We start from the raw sequence: 17,197 nt of genomic DNA, 5'->3' as shown, positions 1-17,197 counted from the left end.
TTTCCTCCAGCATCTTCACAAGGTCCTTTGCTGTTGTTCTGGGATTGATTTGCACTTTTCGCACCAAAGTACGATCATCTCTAGGAGACAGAACGCGTCACCTTCCTGGCGGTATGACGGCTTTGTGGTCCCATGGTGTTTATACTATTTTTTGTACAGATGAACGTGGTACCTTCAGGCGTTTGGAAATTGCTCCTAAGGATGAACCAGATTTGTGTAGGTCTCCAATTTCTTTCCTGGGGTCTTGGCTGATTTCTTTTGATTTTCCCATGATTTCAAGCAGAGGCACGGAGTTTGAAGGTAGACCTCGAAATACATCCACAGGTACACCTCCAATTGACAGAAATTATGTTAATTAGCCTATCAGAAGCTTCTAGCGCCATGACATAATTTTCTGGAATTTTCCAAGCTGTTTAAAGGCGCAGTCATCTTGGTGTATGTAAACTTCTGACCCACTGGAATTGTGATACAGTGAATTATAAGTGAAATAATGTGTAAACAATTGTTGGAAAAATGACTTGTGTCATGCACAAAGTAGATGTCCTTACCGACTTGCCAAAACTATAGTTTGTTAACAAGAATTTTGTGGAGTGTTTGAAAAACGAGTTTTAATGACTCCAACCTAAGTGTATGTAAACTTCCGACTTCAACTGTATCATGGGCAAAGCCTCTTCTTTCTGTGCCATCGTTGCTGGAGGTATTGATCCTCTGGGTTAAGAAATGTTTTCCAATCAGAGCTATTGAAAGGGTACTAGAGATGAAACGGTATGAAATTTCCATATCACGATTATAGTGACCAAAATTATCAGCTTTATCGCGGTATTGTTAAAATGTGCTGAAAATGTTCATAAAGTACTGATACATAAACTTAAATCATTTCACCAAGTTTTATATGAAAACCAACAAACAAATAAAATTTGCAGCACCATGCACTTTGTGTGCATAAACATTAAAATAATAACATTAAAGATGGCACCATGTGGCCATGAGAGGTAAAAGTTTCCCAAGTGCAGGTTTAAATGAACACAACCTTAAGTAAGCAAAACAAAGAAAAAAACAAAGAAAATTAGCAGCACTCACTTTGTAGTCAGGCAATTTGAACAATTTGAAATGGCATCATRTCCTTTGCAATGTAATATGAAAGGGCTGCACTGAGGTCTTGAGCATTTTTTGATGTGGGTGCCTAAGCAGCCTGCTTTTTAAACGCTTGCTCGAGTGTCTGTGTCACAACTGTAGATGAAGAGGGACCAGTTGCGTTACTGGGTTTGCCTGCTGCACGCCCACTCTGTAAACAAGGGAATAGCAAATGTATTATTATTATAATTTTTTTTTWWTWATTATTACTCACTTACACACACACAGTCTATCTTCTATGTTGCATTTGAGTATATGCAATGACCCCATGCACAATTTACATAAATACAAATGAGTCTTAAGAAGACAGTGATAGTATTTGCAATGAGCCCAACTATTGACATAAATACAGGAGTCTTGTATAGGAGTCTATAGTGTTTCTCCTGTTGGAACACTTTTACAACCAAGTCGACGTCTGCCGGATTTTAAATGATCAAAATATGTTGGTTGGGTGACTAAACTACATAACGTGTTATCGTGTGCAATGGGTGAATAGAGTCTGCAGACACACGACCCATACAGCAGCAGTGTAGTGTTTTTACAAGAGTAGGTAACACTGAAAGCTTCAGTTTACATTATTGACAAGCTATTAGCAAGTTAGACAGACAAACCATGACATTTTCCACCATTTCGAAGTTCCCACATCATGCATTGAGCTAAAAGTAAACTTACCTTGCATTCGCTATAAAGTAGTGGGTGGTGGTCACAAAGATGAGTCAAGAGATTTGAAGTGTTGCCCCCTTTCTCAGATTTTTTTTTCTTGCATGTTCTGCAGACAGGGGGACCATCTTCGATGAAGTTTCCCTCAGCACTCTTGTAAAACCCAAAATACGACCACACTTCAGATTTGGTCCTCTTAGAAGGCTGAAAAATCTCCCGAGCGCTGTCACTGCCTTCCGCCATGTTTTCACACAAAACAAAACCCACGTTGCGTGCTGCGCCTGCGTCAGACTGTTGCTAACTTTGTTTGATGCTGGACAGTATTTACCGTGAATTTTTCAAACCCGTGGTAATCAAACACGGTTTTAATGATAATTAAAATTTGTAACAGTAATACCAGTCGTTGGGAATTTTACCGTGGTTTATCGTGAAACTGGTAACTGTTTCATCCCTAAAGGGTACACAGTATCTCTCATGTTGAGTTGGTAATGGTTGGTGGATTAGATCCTGGTGCTGGGTGTATTGCCCTATAGTGACTTTGTTTACCCTGACATGGGTTTTATGGTGGCCAGACAGGAAGAGCCCAGGGCCAGACTGCTTTACGGGCGCGAGTGTGTGTGTGTCGAAGGCTTTCGAGGCTGCAGACATGAAGGCAGGTCGCCCTAGTGATGGAGTAAAAGAAGATAAGAACAGAGACCTCCAGACTACACACACACAACTAGATCAGACTCGAGGTCAATTAGAAAAATAAACACATCTCTGTCCAGTGTGGCTTCTCAGGTTTCCCCAGATAAAAACTGCACTGAAGGTGGGATGATTAACGCATACACACACACCACTTAAAACCTGTCCGACGTGTTAAGTCTGGCCTGTCCTGTCCCAGACTGACCCTCCCCCTGCCGTGTGTGTGTGTGTGTGTGGTCAGTCTGAAAGGCCTCACATTGTTGGTTTGGTCTGAGGAGGTGTCCAGACTTCTTTGTGTCCGACCAGTGAGACCATAAAACATACTGACCCTTCTTTCTGGCTAAATCAACCCTTCTCTCTCTCTCTTCCCCCACCCCTCTCTCTATCACTCTCTTTCCCTCCTTGTCATTCCGCAGAAGAAATTCAGAGCAGCAAAAGAAGCGTATGAGAGTTTACTACAGACAGAGAATCTTCCTGCACAGGTGAAGGCTACTACACTGCAACAACTGGGTAAGTCCTTCAGTCTCTCTCGTATATACTACTATGTCAAAGACTGTCATTTGTTGAAAGAAAATGCATTACTTGTTGACATCATGTCATTTTCGTAACAACCTATAATTTTCTTTGGATTTTGTTGAATATGTTGACAAATTTATCCTAGTTTGTTTTAGGAAGGTTTCGATATGAAAAGTGCTGTCTTTTACGTTTTATAGTCAAAAGGGGAAGTGCAAGTCATCTTTTTCAAGCTATAGAAATTGGTTGCTAGAATTTTGTAGAGCAGTTGCTATAGGTGGTGTGTTTGATATATTTAGTTGTCAGTTACTGGCCACATTTGTGCCCCTTCAAAATAGCCTAGGTTAAATACAGTGTAAAATGCATTGCTAAAGGTATACTACTTTGTATTTGTTGTTGATGGTACTAATATGAACCAGGTGTATAAGGTTGATAACACAGGGTTGCATCATGCATTGTGTTCTGGGATATGTTGTGCACGGTATTCCCAGCTGGACAGTTTTCCCAGATCTCCACTTCTCTGCTCCCTTCCCTGTTTTCCCAAGTCTCTCCCAATCCTCCAGTGTCCGATGCAACAGCTCATTATGGAGGTGTTAGTTTGTGTACCCCAACCCCCACGCTACACACAACCACAGACACACACCGCCCCAATGTCGTCCTCTCCAAACACACAGCTCTTGTCTTTTTTCTTGCCATCCTCCCTGGTTAAGAATGTTCCCTCGGTCGTAAAGCCATTCTCTCTTTCTGCCCTGACGGCCATTCTCTCTTTCTGCCCTGACGGCGGCTCTGCCAGGGTTGTCATGGTGACCTCCCAGCAAGGCTCGCCACAGGTGTTGAGGGGAGCGAGTGGGAAGTGTGTGTATGTCTGTGTGTATGCCCGTCCTTAGGGAAGTGTGTGTATGCCCGTCCTTAGGGAAGTGTGTGTGTGTGTGTGTGTGTGTGTGTGTGTGTGTGTGTGTGTGTGTTGTGTGGTGTGTGTGTGTGTGTGTGTGTGGTGTGTGTTGGGAGAGAGGGGAGGGAGCCCCGGGGGACTTGTTTAGACCTTTGAAGACATGGCTGGTGTGTGTATGGAGGAGGAATCTCCCTCTCTCCCTCCCTCCCTCCCACTTTCTGCTCTCTCCCTCCCTCTTCTTTAGAAAGCTCTAGACAGACAAGCCATTTGGTCCGTTTATGAGACTGGTGCCTTTACACACCAGACAGACAGAGCAGTGTCTCTGAGCCTGACAGTGTAGTACTATACCAATGTATAGTGTAATATTAGTCACTCGAGCTGTACCATTGTTATCCGATCTAGCTAGCCTTGGTAATAGACTAGCAGAAAGAACTGCTAGATCAGTGGTGGTGAGAGTTACTATTGCAGACAGTGAAGTGTAGGGTGCTGCTAGCTAGTGGTGCTGTTGACCAGCTAGCAGAAGGCTAGCCCTGCACCCAGACTAGTGGTGGCAGTTGTTGGATCCTCCACCCTCCTAACTCCCCTGGTCTGGTCTCCTCCAGGCTGGATGCATCACACAGTGGAGCTGTTAGGGGACAAAGGCTCCAAGGACAGCTATGCCATCCAGTGTCTGCAGAAGTCGCTAGAAGCAGACCCCAACTCTGGACAGTCCTGGTACTTCCTCGGCAGGTAAGAGGCTTACTTTTTCTTTTGTTGACATTTTCTTTCATAGTGAATTCCTGCTGGCTCTAGTTACCCTCCAGCAGGTGTGTAAGGCTCAACAGCAGTGTATTGAGTAGGACTCTGCCCATAAGGCAGTAAAGCTCACCAGTCTTGTCTGTTCTCTTCTACTGGGTTCAGCCCCAGTCTCACCTGTTTCTCTACATTTTACAGGCCTAGACAGTAGCCGTTTCAGAGCTTCATTGTCTACTTCTCTGATCGCACTGATTATTGATCAGTGATTAATGATCAGTCTTCCCACCGGGAAGACAGCTCATTCTTGTTACACAGAAACCTAAAGATGAATAGCTCTAATTTGTATTTATTTTTTATTTCAGTTTGTCTTTCTGCTAATCCACACAATTTTATTATGGCTTAGACTTATTTGATCCATTTGATTATGGATCATTAGGGTACAGTTGACATGGTTGGGCTAGTGCTAACCTAACGTAGCATGTGTGCAAGAAATGCCTGAAACTAGATCCCCTACATACTGGTCTTGACGAGAATACAAAAAACAGTCGGGGGAGGTTCTCTTCTGCACTGCTTAACCAAACCAATACATGTGGAAGGTGCTACATATGGAAATTGTATCTATATTTTTTTTGCATTGGAATTTCTGAAAATGTATATAAACCTGCCACAATCGTGGAATGATAGGGTTTCACAGTATTACTTACCTGCCAGTGTTGTGATATTCTCATATTGATTTCTCCCACCGGAGCGGCATCTGACTTTGTGGCTGACTTTGTGTTACCCAGTGGAAATCAAGCAGCCAATGTAGAAATGTCTCTCTGCTATGACGTCTCTCTGACTGTATCTTTGTATTCATGTTCATGTTGATTAGTAACCAAGCATAATATGTGTTTCTCTCCAGGTGCTACTCCAGTATTGGGAAAGTCCAGGATGCCTTCATCTCCTACAGACAGTCCATTGACAAGTCTGAGGCCAGCGCTGACACCTGGTGCTCCATAGGGTAAGACCTGACTCACTGCAGCCAGCGTGTACTCACCTATCATCTGTCTGTAGGACCCTTGGAGAAGTCATGAAGGATACTCAATCTGATGGAGTGCAGTGTTTCACATAGGGTTTTTTTCAGCAGCAGTGGCAAAGTTGTGGGGGGGCCTTGGGCGTGGCCAATGGCACAGTTTTAGAAGCCCACTTGGATGCAGAGACCCAATTTTGCAGTTTTAAAGCTAGTTTCCTGAAATTCTACACATTTTTCCATGGCTTATGCCGTGTTCTTATGTTATCTGAGTGATTTCAAGCAGTATAAATAAATCAATGGGGGCCCCGTAACATTACATTTTTGGAATTTTAGATTCTCCCTGACTGTCAAGTTTTTATTTTGGTGATTCTTAGTTCTGAAAGATGTTATTTAACAAATATATTGTGTTTTCAACATACTTTATATTTGGTTTTAATCGTTGAAGTTTACACTGAAACTTTTTACCACAAACACTGGAGTGTTTGTGGATGTGGGTGTTGGTCATAGCAATAGGATTGGAACAGCAGTATTAGCCTATGTCTACAGTATTGGTGCTGTATCGTCTCAAGGGAAACTGCAGCTCAGGGGCCCTCTAAGGGGCTGGTTTGGACCCTAGGGGACCCTGCAGCTCCACACTGCAACAGGAGAGGCAGAGAGGGAGTTAGAGGTCCCTAGCAAGTGAAGTATGGATAGACTTTGGGTGTGGCCACCCGAGGGAGAGGATTCACTAAAAACCCTGCCCCCATCTCCCTGTCACTCCTTCTTTCTCACTTTCTCTCCCTCCCTCCCTCTCTCCCCTAGTGTGCTGTACCAGCAGCAGAACCAGCCTATGGATGCACTGCAGGCCTACATTTGTGCAGTGCAGCTGGACCACAGTCACGCAGCTGCCTGGATGGACCTGGGCACGCTCTATGAATCCTGCGGACAGCCGCACGACGCCATCAAGTGTTACATCAACGCCACCCGCAGCAAGTCCTGCACTAACACCGCCGCCCTCACACACCGCATTAAGCTGCTGCAGGTAGGCAGGGAGGGAGGGAGGGATACACATGCAGAGATGTACACACACACACATGCACACACCAACCAACCAGTAACCAAAGATTTCAGCTGGCCCTTTTCTGTTAAACGTTGTGGTGTGTGTTGGGTTGTTTTGTGCTTTGTTGTGTTGTGGTGTATCATGCAAGTGTTTTAAGAGCTCTATTTTGTACATTTGTTTATTGTTGTTTATTTTACGGACTGTGACGTAGTTCTGTGATTTTTGATTTGACTCATTGATATATGAACACTGATTCATATTGATGCGATACTACACATTCTCATCAGTAATCGTAAAGACAATCTCATGGCATTGACCATTCTTTGAGTGATTCTTTTCATTTGACTTTATATCATCTCTGAAGAGGCTGTATTTCTTGTACAAGTACCTATACTATAACTGATTGACTTAGTAGAAAGTATTACAGTACTATACTCCACAAGGTGCTCAGTACGTAGTGTCACTGGATTGTCCTACCGTACCGTAAACCAGTACTGAAATGTGTCTTTACGCCATTTCCTCCTCCTATAGGCTCAGTTGTGTAACCCTCAGCCAGGTAGTCTTGCGGGGGGGAAGGGTACTAAAATGCTTCCTAGTATTGAGGAGGCGTGGAGCCTGCCCATCCCCGCTGAGCTCACCTCCAGACAGGGGGGCCTGAACACTGCAGCAGGCAGCCCAGGGTCACAGACACAGCAGCAGCAGGTGAGACCACTAGAGACCGATAACACCCAGCTAACAAACCCTTACTACTACTACTGCCTAACCTGTCCTGTCCTGGTGCATCTCAATAGTCTTCTCCTTTCCTCCTTTTCTCTCCTCTCATTGGCACTGATTGGAAAACTCAGGATAGGTGGAACACAGTGGATGCCCACAGGCAATATTTGCATTCATCTGTCTAGAAACGTTTGCATCAGTGCAGAAAAAGCGAAGGAGTTGAGACGAGAATCGCCCTCACTAACACTAACCTCACATTTAGTAGATGAAATTCTCTGTGTGGTTCCTAATACAACAGTACAAGTCATCAGTCAATGCTACTCTCACTCACCCATCAACTCTGTTTGAAATGACATGCACAGAATGAATGGAAACTTCTGATATGGAATTGTTATATGTTAGTGACTCTGAATGATATCTGATGAATTCTCAACTTGCCTGCCATGTCTTGTTTTTCTTGGACGACCGTTTGACATTAAAACTACCTTGGCACCAAAGGTTTGATGGCAAACGGTGGTAACCCAAATATTTAAGTTCCTTTACGTTCCATATCAATTCATCTCATTTCTCCTGCCAAGAAAAAAAGACAAGACTGTCACACACATTGTTGGCTCTGAGATTTCTGATTAGACTATCAATAAGGTTGTTGTCGGGGTTGTGGTATCTGTTCTTAGTCCAAACCCTCTACACATAGTAACAGAACCATCCTCCCCCCTCCTTTCCTGCCTCTCCCAATAATCCTCCTCCCTCTCTCCCCCATTAACCCTCCTCTCCCTCTCCCCCATTAACCCTCCTCTCCCTCTCCCCCATTAACCCTCCTCTCTTGCCTCTCCCCCAGGCGTCCCACCAGGGTGGTGAGGGAGGCCAGGGCCAAACGCACGTCTCCCCCCATCCCAGCCACACTGACGGTCAGGCCAGCCCCGCCAAGAGAAAACGCACCGCCAGCCCGGCTAAGGTATGGTTCAGTCCTTAACAATGTTCCCTCAAACATTTCAGGTCTGCTGAGCGCAAACTTGAAAGTTGTGAAAATTCTGTGCAACTTCTGGCGCACATTTACTGTAAACACTGTGGCTGTACCCGCTTTAAGTTATAGTTATAACAGTGGCCAATTTTGCTACCCTCTGACTTTTTGCCCCAAAATACAACACTGCCCCAAAATACAACACTGCCCCTTACAGTAAAAAAGCTCTTTACCTGACTTGCTTTTCAAAGATGGCTAGTAATGCACATGTTTTGTGCTCTTGTAGCAAGCAACCACTCCCCCATTTCTGTCTAGAAATTAGCTATATCTGAGCTAATAACTTGCTTACTAGCAAAGAATATGAATAAATGTACACACCTAGCTACATGCAGCATTTGCTTTGATCTCGAAACAAGCACATTTATTCACGACCACTCATGCTGTAAACACAGTCCAGTTCAAAGTAAATGGCACAGATCCATATGTGGCAATGGTCTATTTGCATATAGGGATTATGCAGCTCTGATTGGTTATGGCGCCCTGGTCTGTGTATGGGCCTGAGTCAACGCAATAGAGTCGTACTCAATGCGCTCTGGCTACAAGAAAATCTCTGCATAGTTTGTTTTGTTCCGGTATGTTGCATTTAAAGTGGCTAACATTGTGTTGATTCGATCACAATTTGCACAGTAAAGGGAAACGTTGATAGTGTTAACTAAGGGGGAAAACTAGAAAGTTTGGTGAAGTTCATTCTTGTGCTTCTCTGCACGGGCTGATATTTCTTCTGCGCGGCAGTCCTGGGGCAGCTGCACACAGCTTAGAGGTAACATTGGTCCTTAACCCAGCCTAATGTCAGAACCCAGAACCAAATCTCTGTCATGCCAACTGACCCTATACCAGCTTTGTGAACGCAAATAGGAATTATGCCTAAATTGTTACAAGCTTTATTGCCAGGTATCTCTCTCTGATCCCACAGAGTGCTGTGGACCTGTGGACAAACCACCCGGTACAACACCAGATCCCCAGCTGGTACCTAACACCACAGAAACTACAGGTGGGTTCTGCTCTTCCAATCAAACCATACCAGTGTCTGATTCTAATTAAATGAGTCAGACCTGAACTGTATTTGTTACATGTGAGTCATTTTACAGACTCTACAGCCCTTCTCCAAAGCAACTTTGCAGTATAAAGCAACTTGCGTACTGAATAGTAAGCATAAAAAGCCATAAGCAAAACACTTCAGAAAGTAAATAGTTAACAATGGTTCTAAATGCCTGTACCTTTCCATCCTCTTCTAGCTCCTGGATCAGCTCCGGACCAACCGGGCCAGTCTGAAACCACCACAGATGCAGATTCTGGACCAGCTGGAAAAACAGTTCTCCCTCATGCAGCAGCATCAACATCAGGTACACACACACACACACACACACACACACACACACACACACACACACACACACAGATAAGCAAACACCACATATTTTATTATAAACAGTATTCAAACTGTTGTCTTTCTCCCATCACCCCTTTAATTGGCTAGGTGAGACAGCAGGCAGCAGGACAGTTGCGGCCCACCCTACCCAACGGCCCCTCGCTGTCCCCAAACTCCCTCCCCTCCCCTCACCCCCTCTCCCGGACTTCACCCGTCAGTCAAACAACAGCCCGTCCCCCCTGTACTGCTCGGCCAATGGCCAACACACTTTTATCTTCAAGTCCCCTTGGGCAGCTAGGCAATCCAGAGGGGGGAACTGTGGGCAATAATCGCAATCCCGGTCTACCGGGTGCAGGGACGTTACCGGGCGGTCTAACGGGAGGTGGCGGGAGTAATGGAAACGTGCCTTACCTACAGCAGAACTGTCTACCTCACAACTGCAATGCCACTAGTACCAGTAACCCCAGTACCCCCACCAGCAACAACACCAGTCACAGCAGTAATAGTACCAGTAATGTAGAGGAGGCCTGGAAGAGCCAGCAACGTACCAACTCCACTCAGGTACATATCTTTTTGTTTCAGTCTCTCTTTAATTCTGACGAGTTCTTTATCTCTCTTTCACTTTCACTCTTGTTCTATCTTGTTTGCTAACTGTTTGTATCTATCTTGTAAGGATGTAACATTTCACCATAACACATCGGCCCTCAGTTCAAATGTTAAAGATAAGACCGCATCGGTCCGCTGACACCAAACCGATCCAAATGTAGTATGCGTCGGTTGAAAATCTATTCAAATGTTACTAATTGCCGATTCATTAAAATGTTTTGTGACAATTGATGTAGCCTCCTCTTCAGTCTCAAACTAAGCATATAACTGTTAACAGTCATTGATCTACAAGTCATTTTTTGCATGCCAAATAACCATAGGTAATATTAGTAGCCTAGTCAAACTACTCACTGTTCCCAGCTTCGTGCACTGACCAACGTGAGGTAGGCATCCTCTTCCTGATCTTGCACGTCTGTGCGGCACCTTAAGCATTCAAATGCTGAAATGGTTAGCTTGATATTAAGCTTTATTAGTTGAGTGACAGCTAATGTAATTTGCTAGGTTATTGTTACCAATGGATTATTATAAACTGTGTGGTTTGAGCCCTGAATGCTGATAGCCGTGGTATAGCAGACCGTATTCCACGGATATGACAACACATTTATTTTTACTGCTCTAATTATGTTGGTAACCAGTTTATAATAGCAATAAGGCTCCTTGGGAGGTTGTGGTATATGGCCAATATACTATGGCTAAGGGCTGTGTCCAGGCACTCCGTGATGCGTCGTTCATAAGAACAGCCCTTAGCCGTGGTATATTGGCCATATACCACACCTCCTCGGGCCTTATTGCTCAATTGAAAATGGTGTTATAAAAGTAAGCTACCGGAGACACAACTCTCATCTGGCGATACCTGCTGAACGGGGCTTACAAATTATTTTATTTAGATTGTTCAGGTTCACCATCCGCAATAGTTTTGGTTGTTTTGCTTTAAACAATCAGTGTACACCAAACATTAGGAACACCTTGGGATGTCATAGGGATGCTGGCACATGTCAACATGTCAATGCTTCCCACAGTTGTGCTAAGTTTTCTGAATGTCCTTTGGGTGGTGGACCATTCTTGATACACACGGGAAACTGTTGAGCGTGAAAAACCCAGCAGCATTGCAGTTCTTGACACACTCAAACCGGTGCGCCTGGCACGTACAACCATACCCTGTTCAAAGGCACTTAAATATTTTGTCTTGTTCATTCACCCTCTGAATGGCACACTTACACAATCCATGTCTCAATTGTTTCAGGGCTTAAAAATCCTTATTTAACCTGCCTCTTCATCTAAACTGATTTGAAGTGGACTTAACAAGTGACATCAAGGGATCATAGCTTTCACCAGGATTCACCTGGTCAGTCTATGTCATGGAAAGAGCAGGTGTATATGGTAATTTTTTGGCATACAGGGTAAAGTTGATAGTTTCATAACGAGCAATCACTTTTGCGAGGCGCACTGCATGCCAAAGCGGGAGGAGAAAAGAAGCTCACTAAACTTCCAAAAGGTCAAAACCATTACATTTTGAGATGGGGGGGGTGAAGTAAAATCCATTCAGGGAGACGCACACAACACAGCTCAGACAGATCCAGCTCATGAGTTCCATTAGCAGCAGATTTGAATTTCTAATAGAAAGTGAATGTATTTATTCAGCAAAAGTGCATCGAATCAAGCTGTTATCAAACCAAATCGCGTCGATTCGTTCTCTAAATCATACCGAATCATTTAAAACTGAGACGTATCATTGCCCATGCATCTAACTAGATGCGTATTGATCATCTTGAAAGGGAAAGATTCATATTCCTACTATCTTGTGAATTCTCTATTGCTCACTCTTTCACTCAACCTCCTTTTATTTTGCTCTGACTTGGTCTGTCACTTTTCTTGATTTGCATCTCATTAACTGTCTTGACCCTCATCGCTGATCAGTCTGTTTTTCTCCCCCTCTATCCAGGGGCTTCACAAAGGTCCAGGTTCACATTCGGCAGGTCCCAATGGAGAACACCCTTTCTCTTCATCCTCCTCCCAGGCCGCTGGATCCGGTGCACAAATTCTAAATCAGGTCGGACATTCTACCGGGCCCTGCCCTGCCTCCTCTTCCTCCTTCTCCTCTTCGCCCCAGAGGGCCGGTGCCCCCAACCACCTCCCCTTCTTGCCCCTCCACTCCGCCACCACTACCTCAGTGGCCCAAACCAAAGAGACCACGCCTTCAGGAAGCAGCAGTGGATTGGCTACCACCACAGGGACGCTGCTTAGTCCCGGTACCACTGCCCCTATGCAGGGATTGGCTAATCACATCCAGCAGGGGGCGGTGACCACAGAGAGCCAATCCCAGCCCGGCTCTCCTCCGGGCGCGCTCAGTTCAGACAATCCTCAGCTCTCAGCCTTGCTCATGGGAAAAGCCAGTAATAAGGATGTTACTAACTACGATAATAATAATAATCACGGTGGTGTTAATCAAGGAGCCACCAGGGACAATAACATCAAGGTCAACAACATCCACCCGGGTGTCCACCACGGAGGTCCCAAACCCCTGTCGGAACGCTCTGTGGCCTCCTCGCCCCTCTCAGCCATGTCCGCCTCCACCCCCTCCCCCCCGCGCTGCGCCGACCACCACCCCCTCACAGCCAACAGCCTTATCAGAAGCCCGTCCAACAGCGGAACCACCCGTACCGCTACCACTACCCCACAGGTCAACGGTAAGGGGCTAGATGACTCTCGGAGCCCAGTGAAAGTAGAGCCCACTGGGGTGTCTCACAGCAGGCCTGCCCTGGCCCCATGGTCCTCAGTCTCCATCTACCCCAGCTCCAGCCAGGTGCTCAAAGCATGCAGGTAGGACATCATATCCTTCTATCACATCAGTCACATATTAATTTGTAACCTTTGGTGTGCTTTTTTGAAAGAAGTCAATGGCCATAGGATGGATGTTTCAAATGCTGCATGTTCTAATGCAATGTAGTGGTTTTTTCTTGTAAAGGCCATACAAACTACAGCAGTGGTGTTCAAATTTTTTAAGCAGGAACCTCGTTTTTTTCTTTGACTCCAAATCTAATGACGCAACCTTAAAATCTGAAATGTTTGATCTTTACATCAACAAACAACCTTCAATTCATTTTTTTAATTTTTCAAAAAAATAAAAATACATTTACAATTTTTTTCCCCTCCAAATTAGCTTTCTTGTATATTGTCCCATACAATAATCTGTACTCTTAATGTTTTGTTCCAATTTTGGCGACCCCACTGTAATTCCCCCGTGACCCCAACTTGAATACCCTGAACTAGAGTCAACTAGAGTTCACTCACCGTCTGTGTCATATAGAGTTTATTGTGGGGGTCGCTGCTGACTGTTTGGTTTGAGTTGAAGGTCTTGGTGCTGTAGCAGCCCAGCCTGGCCCTATTGGCCAGTTAGCCCTTAGCCTGGCCTGTTTCAGTTCTGGTCTGGGCAGCCAAATACTTTATTTGGGGCCCAATGAGTGTGGAGAGTGTGCTCTGATGTAGGTCAGGCTATCAGTGGGTTGGAGAGGTGGGTGGCTAATGTTTCCGAAAGGGGTATATGTGGTGTGTACAAGGAGTGTCCAGTAACTGACAGGGCTGTAGAGATCCTGACCAGTAAGCCATGTGTACACAACCTGAGCCATAGGTGTTATTCTACTGCACATATACTGCTCTGTGTATGACTATAGCTTTGGTGAACCGCTACTCTAGGGTTCTTTCTCTTACTGAGCCTCAAGTTCTGTTCTAACACTGGTCTGTTTTAATTGTGCTGCACAATGCATGTCTGTCTAGATTCCAGACTCATTGTGTTGGCTTGTGCTGCTGCTATTAGCTGAAGCATGGTTCATCTCAGTGTCATTGAGCAGCCAGACGTGATCTCGCTCTCTCTCTGTCCCCCTACGTCTTTAGGAACCTGGGGAAGAACGGCCTGTCCAACAGCAGTGTCCTCCTAGAAAAGTGTCCCCCGCCCAGACCCCCTCCGCCCCCCTCGCCCTCACTGCCAAAGGACAAACTCAACCCCCCCACACCCAGCATCTACGTGAGTATACAGCCACAAGGGTTTTTGTTGAGATTTTATTACTTTTTACTTGCAACAGTAAATGTAGTTTTCATCCTGAAGTTTTTAGTTGCTTCCGTCGCTGTCCCAGGAAAAGGTCTTAGACTTCATCAGAACGGTCTAGTTTGCAAGTCAAAAGTCTAATGTGTGTGTGTTTCTCTCCCGTGGTGTGTAGCTGGAGAATAAGAGGGATGCGTTCTTCCCTCCGCTCCATCAGTTCTGTACCAACCCCTCCAACCCTGTCACCGTCATCAGAGGGCTTGCCGGGGCGCTCAAACTGGGTGAGTTACACACTGATGGTAGTCCTATACCGTCGTTACACACTACTTGCTGGGGGAATTACACTTTGCTTACACACTCTAGCAAAACAAACATTAGTCATCATTCTAGTCCTGATTGGGATCTCATTTGAATTTTACTTGAATGTTTCTCCCCTAAGGACAGAAATAAAAGCTTTGTGTGTCTGTACGCACTCATTTGCTTGTGTGTGTGTGAGGGTGTGTGTGAGGGTGTGTGTGTTTGCACTCATTCACTCTCTCACAGGCTTGGGTGGGTGGGGATGTGTATGTTTGTGTGTTGAACAACTTAACATGTATGACAACAGCACCACCTGCAAGCAGAGAGTGTCATTACATGTATAGCATCTGAAGTAAAGTAGCCAATGGCTGCCAAGGAAAGCTATTGGCTCCCTCACTTCATCAGCTAGCTCGCAACTGCATCACTGTACTGTAGCACACCACACACAGGCTAGAAACTCACTCTTAATAACTGGATGGATAAATAGCTTTTAGTTCATTAAGCTAGTTCTTCTGAACTCTGTGTTTTACTGCTCTGGGAAAGATTTTGCCGTCTTAGCAGAAATTGGCTGAATTTCCCTGACCGATGTTTTGCTGTTGCCCATGCCAGTTGGGAGTGGTACTAAACATCCCATACTAAACATTTTTCCACTCCACTTTTTCTCCCTTTCCCTCAATCCCCATCCTCTGTCTCCCTATTTTCTTTCCTCTCCTACTCTGTCCCTTCTCCCTCCACCCTTCTTTCTCTCCCTCCACTCCTTCCTCCGTCCCACCCTTCTCCCCCCTCCCCTCTCTCAGACCTGGGTCTGTTCTCCACTAAGACCCTGGTGGAGGCTAACCCAGACCACCTGGTGGAGGTGCGGACCCAGCTGTCTCAGCCCACCGACGAGAACTGGGACCTGAGTGGCACAAAGAAGATGTGGCGCTGCCAGAGCAGCCAATCACACACCACCATTGCCAAGTATGCCCAGTACCAGGCCTCGTCCTTCCAGGAGTCACTACGGGTTAGTAGAGGGAGATGCACGTACATACACAAATCCACCACCATCATCTCCAAACAAAGTCAGTACAAGGCGCCTCCCGGGTGGCGCAGTGGTCTAAGGCACTGCATCGCAGTGCTAGCTGTGCCACCAGAGACTCTGGGTTCGAGTCCAGGCTCTGTCGCAGCCGGCCACGATCGGGAGGTCCATGGGGCGACGCACATTTGGTCTAGCGTCGTCCGGGTTAGGGAGGGTTTGGCCGGCAGGGATATCCTTGTCTCGTCGCGCACTAGCGACTCCTGTCGCGGGCCGGGCACAGTGCACGCTGACCAGGTCGCTAGGTGTACGGTGTTTCCTCCGACACATTGGTGCGGCTGGCTTCCGGGTTGGATGTGCGCTGTGTTAAGAAGCAGTGCGGTTGGGTTGTGTTTCGGAGGAGCATGGCTCTCGACCTTCGTCTCTCCCGAGCCCGTACGGGAGTTGTAGCGATGAGACAAGACAGTAACTACTAACAATTGGATACCACGAAATTGGGGAGAAAAAGGGGGTAAAAAAGTCAGTACAAGGCCTTGTTGAATAGAAACACCGTTTTGAGTGGTATGTTGTCACTGAATATTCACATGGACACTCCAGACATAGCTTTGTCACTTAAACAGAATATCTTCCCAGCTTAGAATGTTTGTTGCACTCCATTTACTGAACTCACTCAATGAACAGATATGCTCAAAATATACCTATATTAAATGTATTTTCCAGGAGGAGAATGAGAAGAAGAAGGAGCAGGAGGCAGAGGCAGCCAATGCAGAGAGGTAAGATGTCTGTCCCTGTCTCTTTCGGTCTTTCTCTCTGTCTGTCTGTAGGCATGCATTGTGTGATATCTCTCTGCTCTGTCTAAACTACATATCCCATGATCCCACAGTGCGACACGGCGGAGGAAAGGGCCCTTCAAACACATCAAGTTTGGCACCAACATCGACCTGTCTGACGAGAGGAAGTAAGTGTTCCACCCAATACTATGTGGTTCTGTGATGTTTTGTCTTTAATTTGACAATTTTCATATGAACCAGATTATGGCCTGGTCCCAAAACAACCCTTGTCCTTTCACCCCTCCAGTCCCTTCAGATTTACAAACACAGAAAGGGTATGGCCTAGGTAGGACTGGGCATTGGTATCATAAAGAGGATCCGTCAGTTTGGGAGCGGTGTGTGTCTGTGCTGTAATGTTGACCTCTGACCCTTGCTCTGTGACCTTCCAGGTGGAAGCTGCAGCTGCAGGAGCTCAGCAAGCTGCCAGCGTTTGCCAGAGTGGTGTCTGCTGGCAACCTGCTCAGCCACGTAGGACACACCATCCTGGGCATGAACACTGTCCAGCTCTACATGAAGGTCCCTGGGAGCAGGACGCCAGGTTAGACACACACAGCGAGAGCCACACATGCCGCAGAGACACACACACACACACACACACACATGGGTCCACACACATAATGCTGTTTGTTAGTAGTAA

General features: G+C 45.8%; 1 protein-coding gene across 3 annotated transcripts in view; it reads left to right on the top strand.

Moving 5' to 3' along the window:
* Positions 1–17,197, top strand: part of kdm6a (lysine (K)-specific demethylase 6A) — an 85,176-nt gene that overhangs the window by 60,674 nt on the left and 7,305 nt on the right. For all 3 annotated transcript variants that reach the window (XM_023980768.3, XM_023980767.3, XM_023980766.3), the window contains 16 exons: positions 2,895–2,988; positions 4,486–4,612; positions 5,520–5,618; positions 6,432–6,651; positions 7,201–7,371; positions 8,222–8,338; positions 9,318–9,395; positions 9,640–9,747; positions 9,882–10,334; positions 12,322–13,199; positions 14,271–14,400; positions 14,594–14,699; positions 15,513–15,718; positions 16,451–16,503; positions 16,614–16,688; positions 16,950–17,098. In XM_023980768.3, the coding sequence (XP_023836536.1) occupies positions 2,895–2,988; positions 4,486–4,612; positions 5,520–5,618; positions 6,432–6,651; positions 7,201–7,371; positions 8,222–8,338; positions 9,318–9,395; positions 9,640–9,747; positions 9,882–10,334; positions 12,322–13,199; positions 14,271–14,400; positions 14,594–14,699; positions 15,513–15,718; positions 16,451–16,503; positions 16,614–16,688; positions 16,950–17,098 (3,064 nt within the window). The remainder of the gene's footprint in view (positions 1–2,894; positions 2,989–4,485; positions 4,613–5,519; positions 5,619–6,431; positions 6,652–7,200; positions 7,372–8,221; positions 8,339–9,317; positions 9,396–9,639; positions 9,748–9,881; positions 10,335–12,321; positions 13,200–14,270; positions 14,401–14,593; positions 14,700–15,512; positions 15,719–16,450; positions 16,504–16,613; positions 16,689–16,949; positions 17,099–17,197) is intronic.

Source organism: Salvelinus sp. IW2-2015, linkage group LG36 (genome assembly GCF_002910315.2).
Source record: "Salvelinus sp. IW2-2015 linkage group LG36, ASM291031v2, whole genome shotgun sequence".
Lineage (NCBI taxonomy): Eukaryota > Metazoa > Chordata > Actinopteri > Salmoniformes > Salmonidae > Salvelinus > Salvelinus sp. IW2-2015.
The sequence above is the reverse complement of the archived record's forward strand: the minus strand, read 5'-3'. Positions and strand labels throughout refer to the sequence as shown.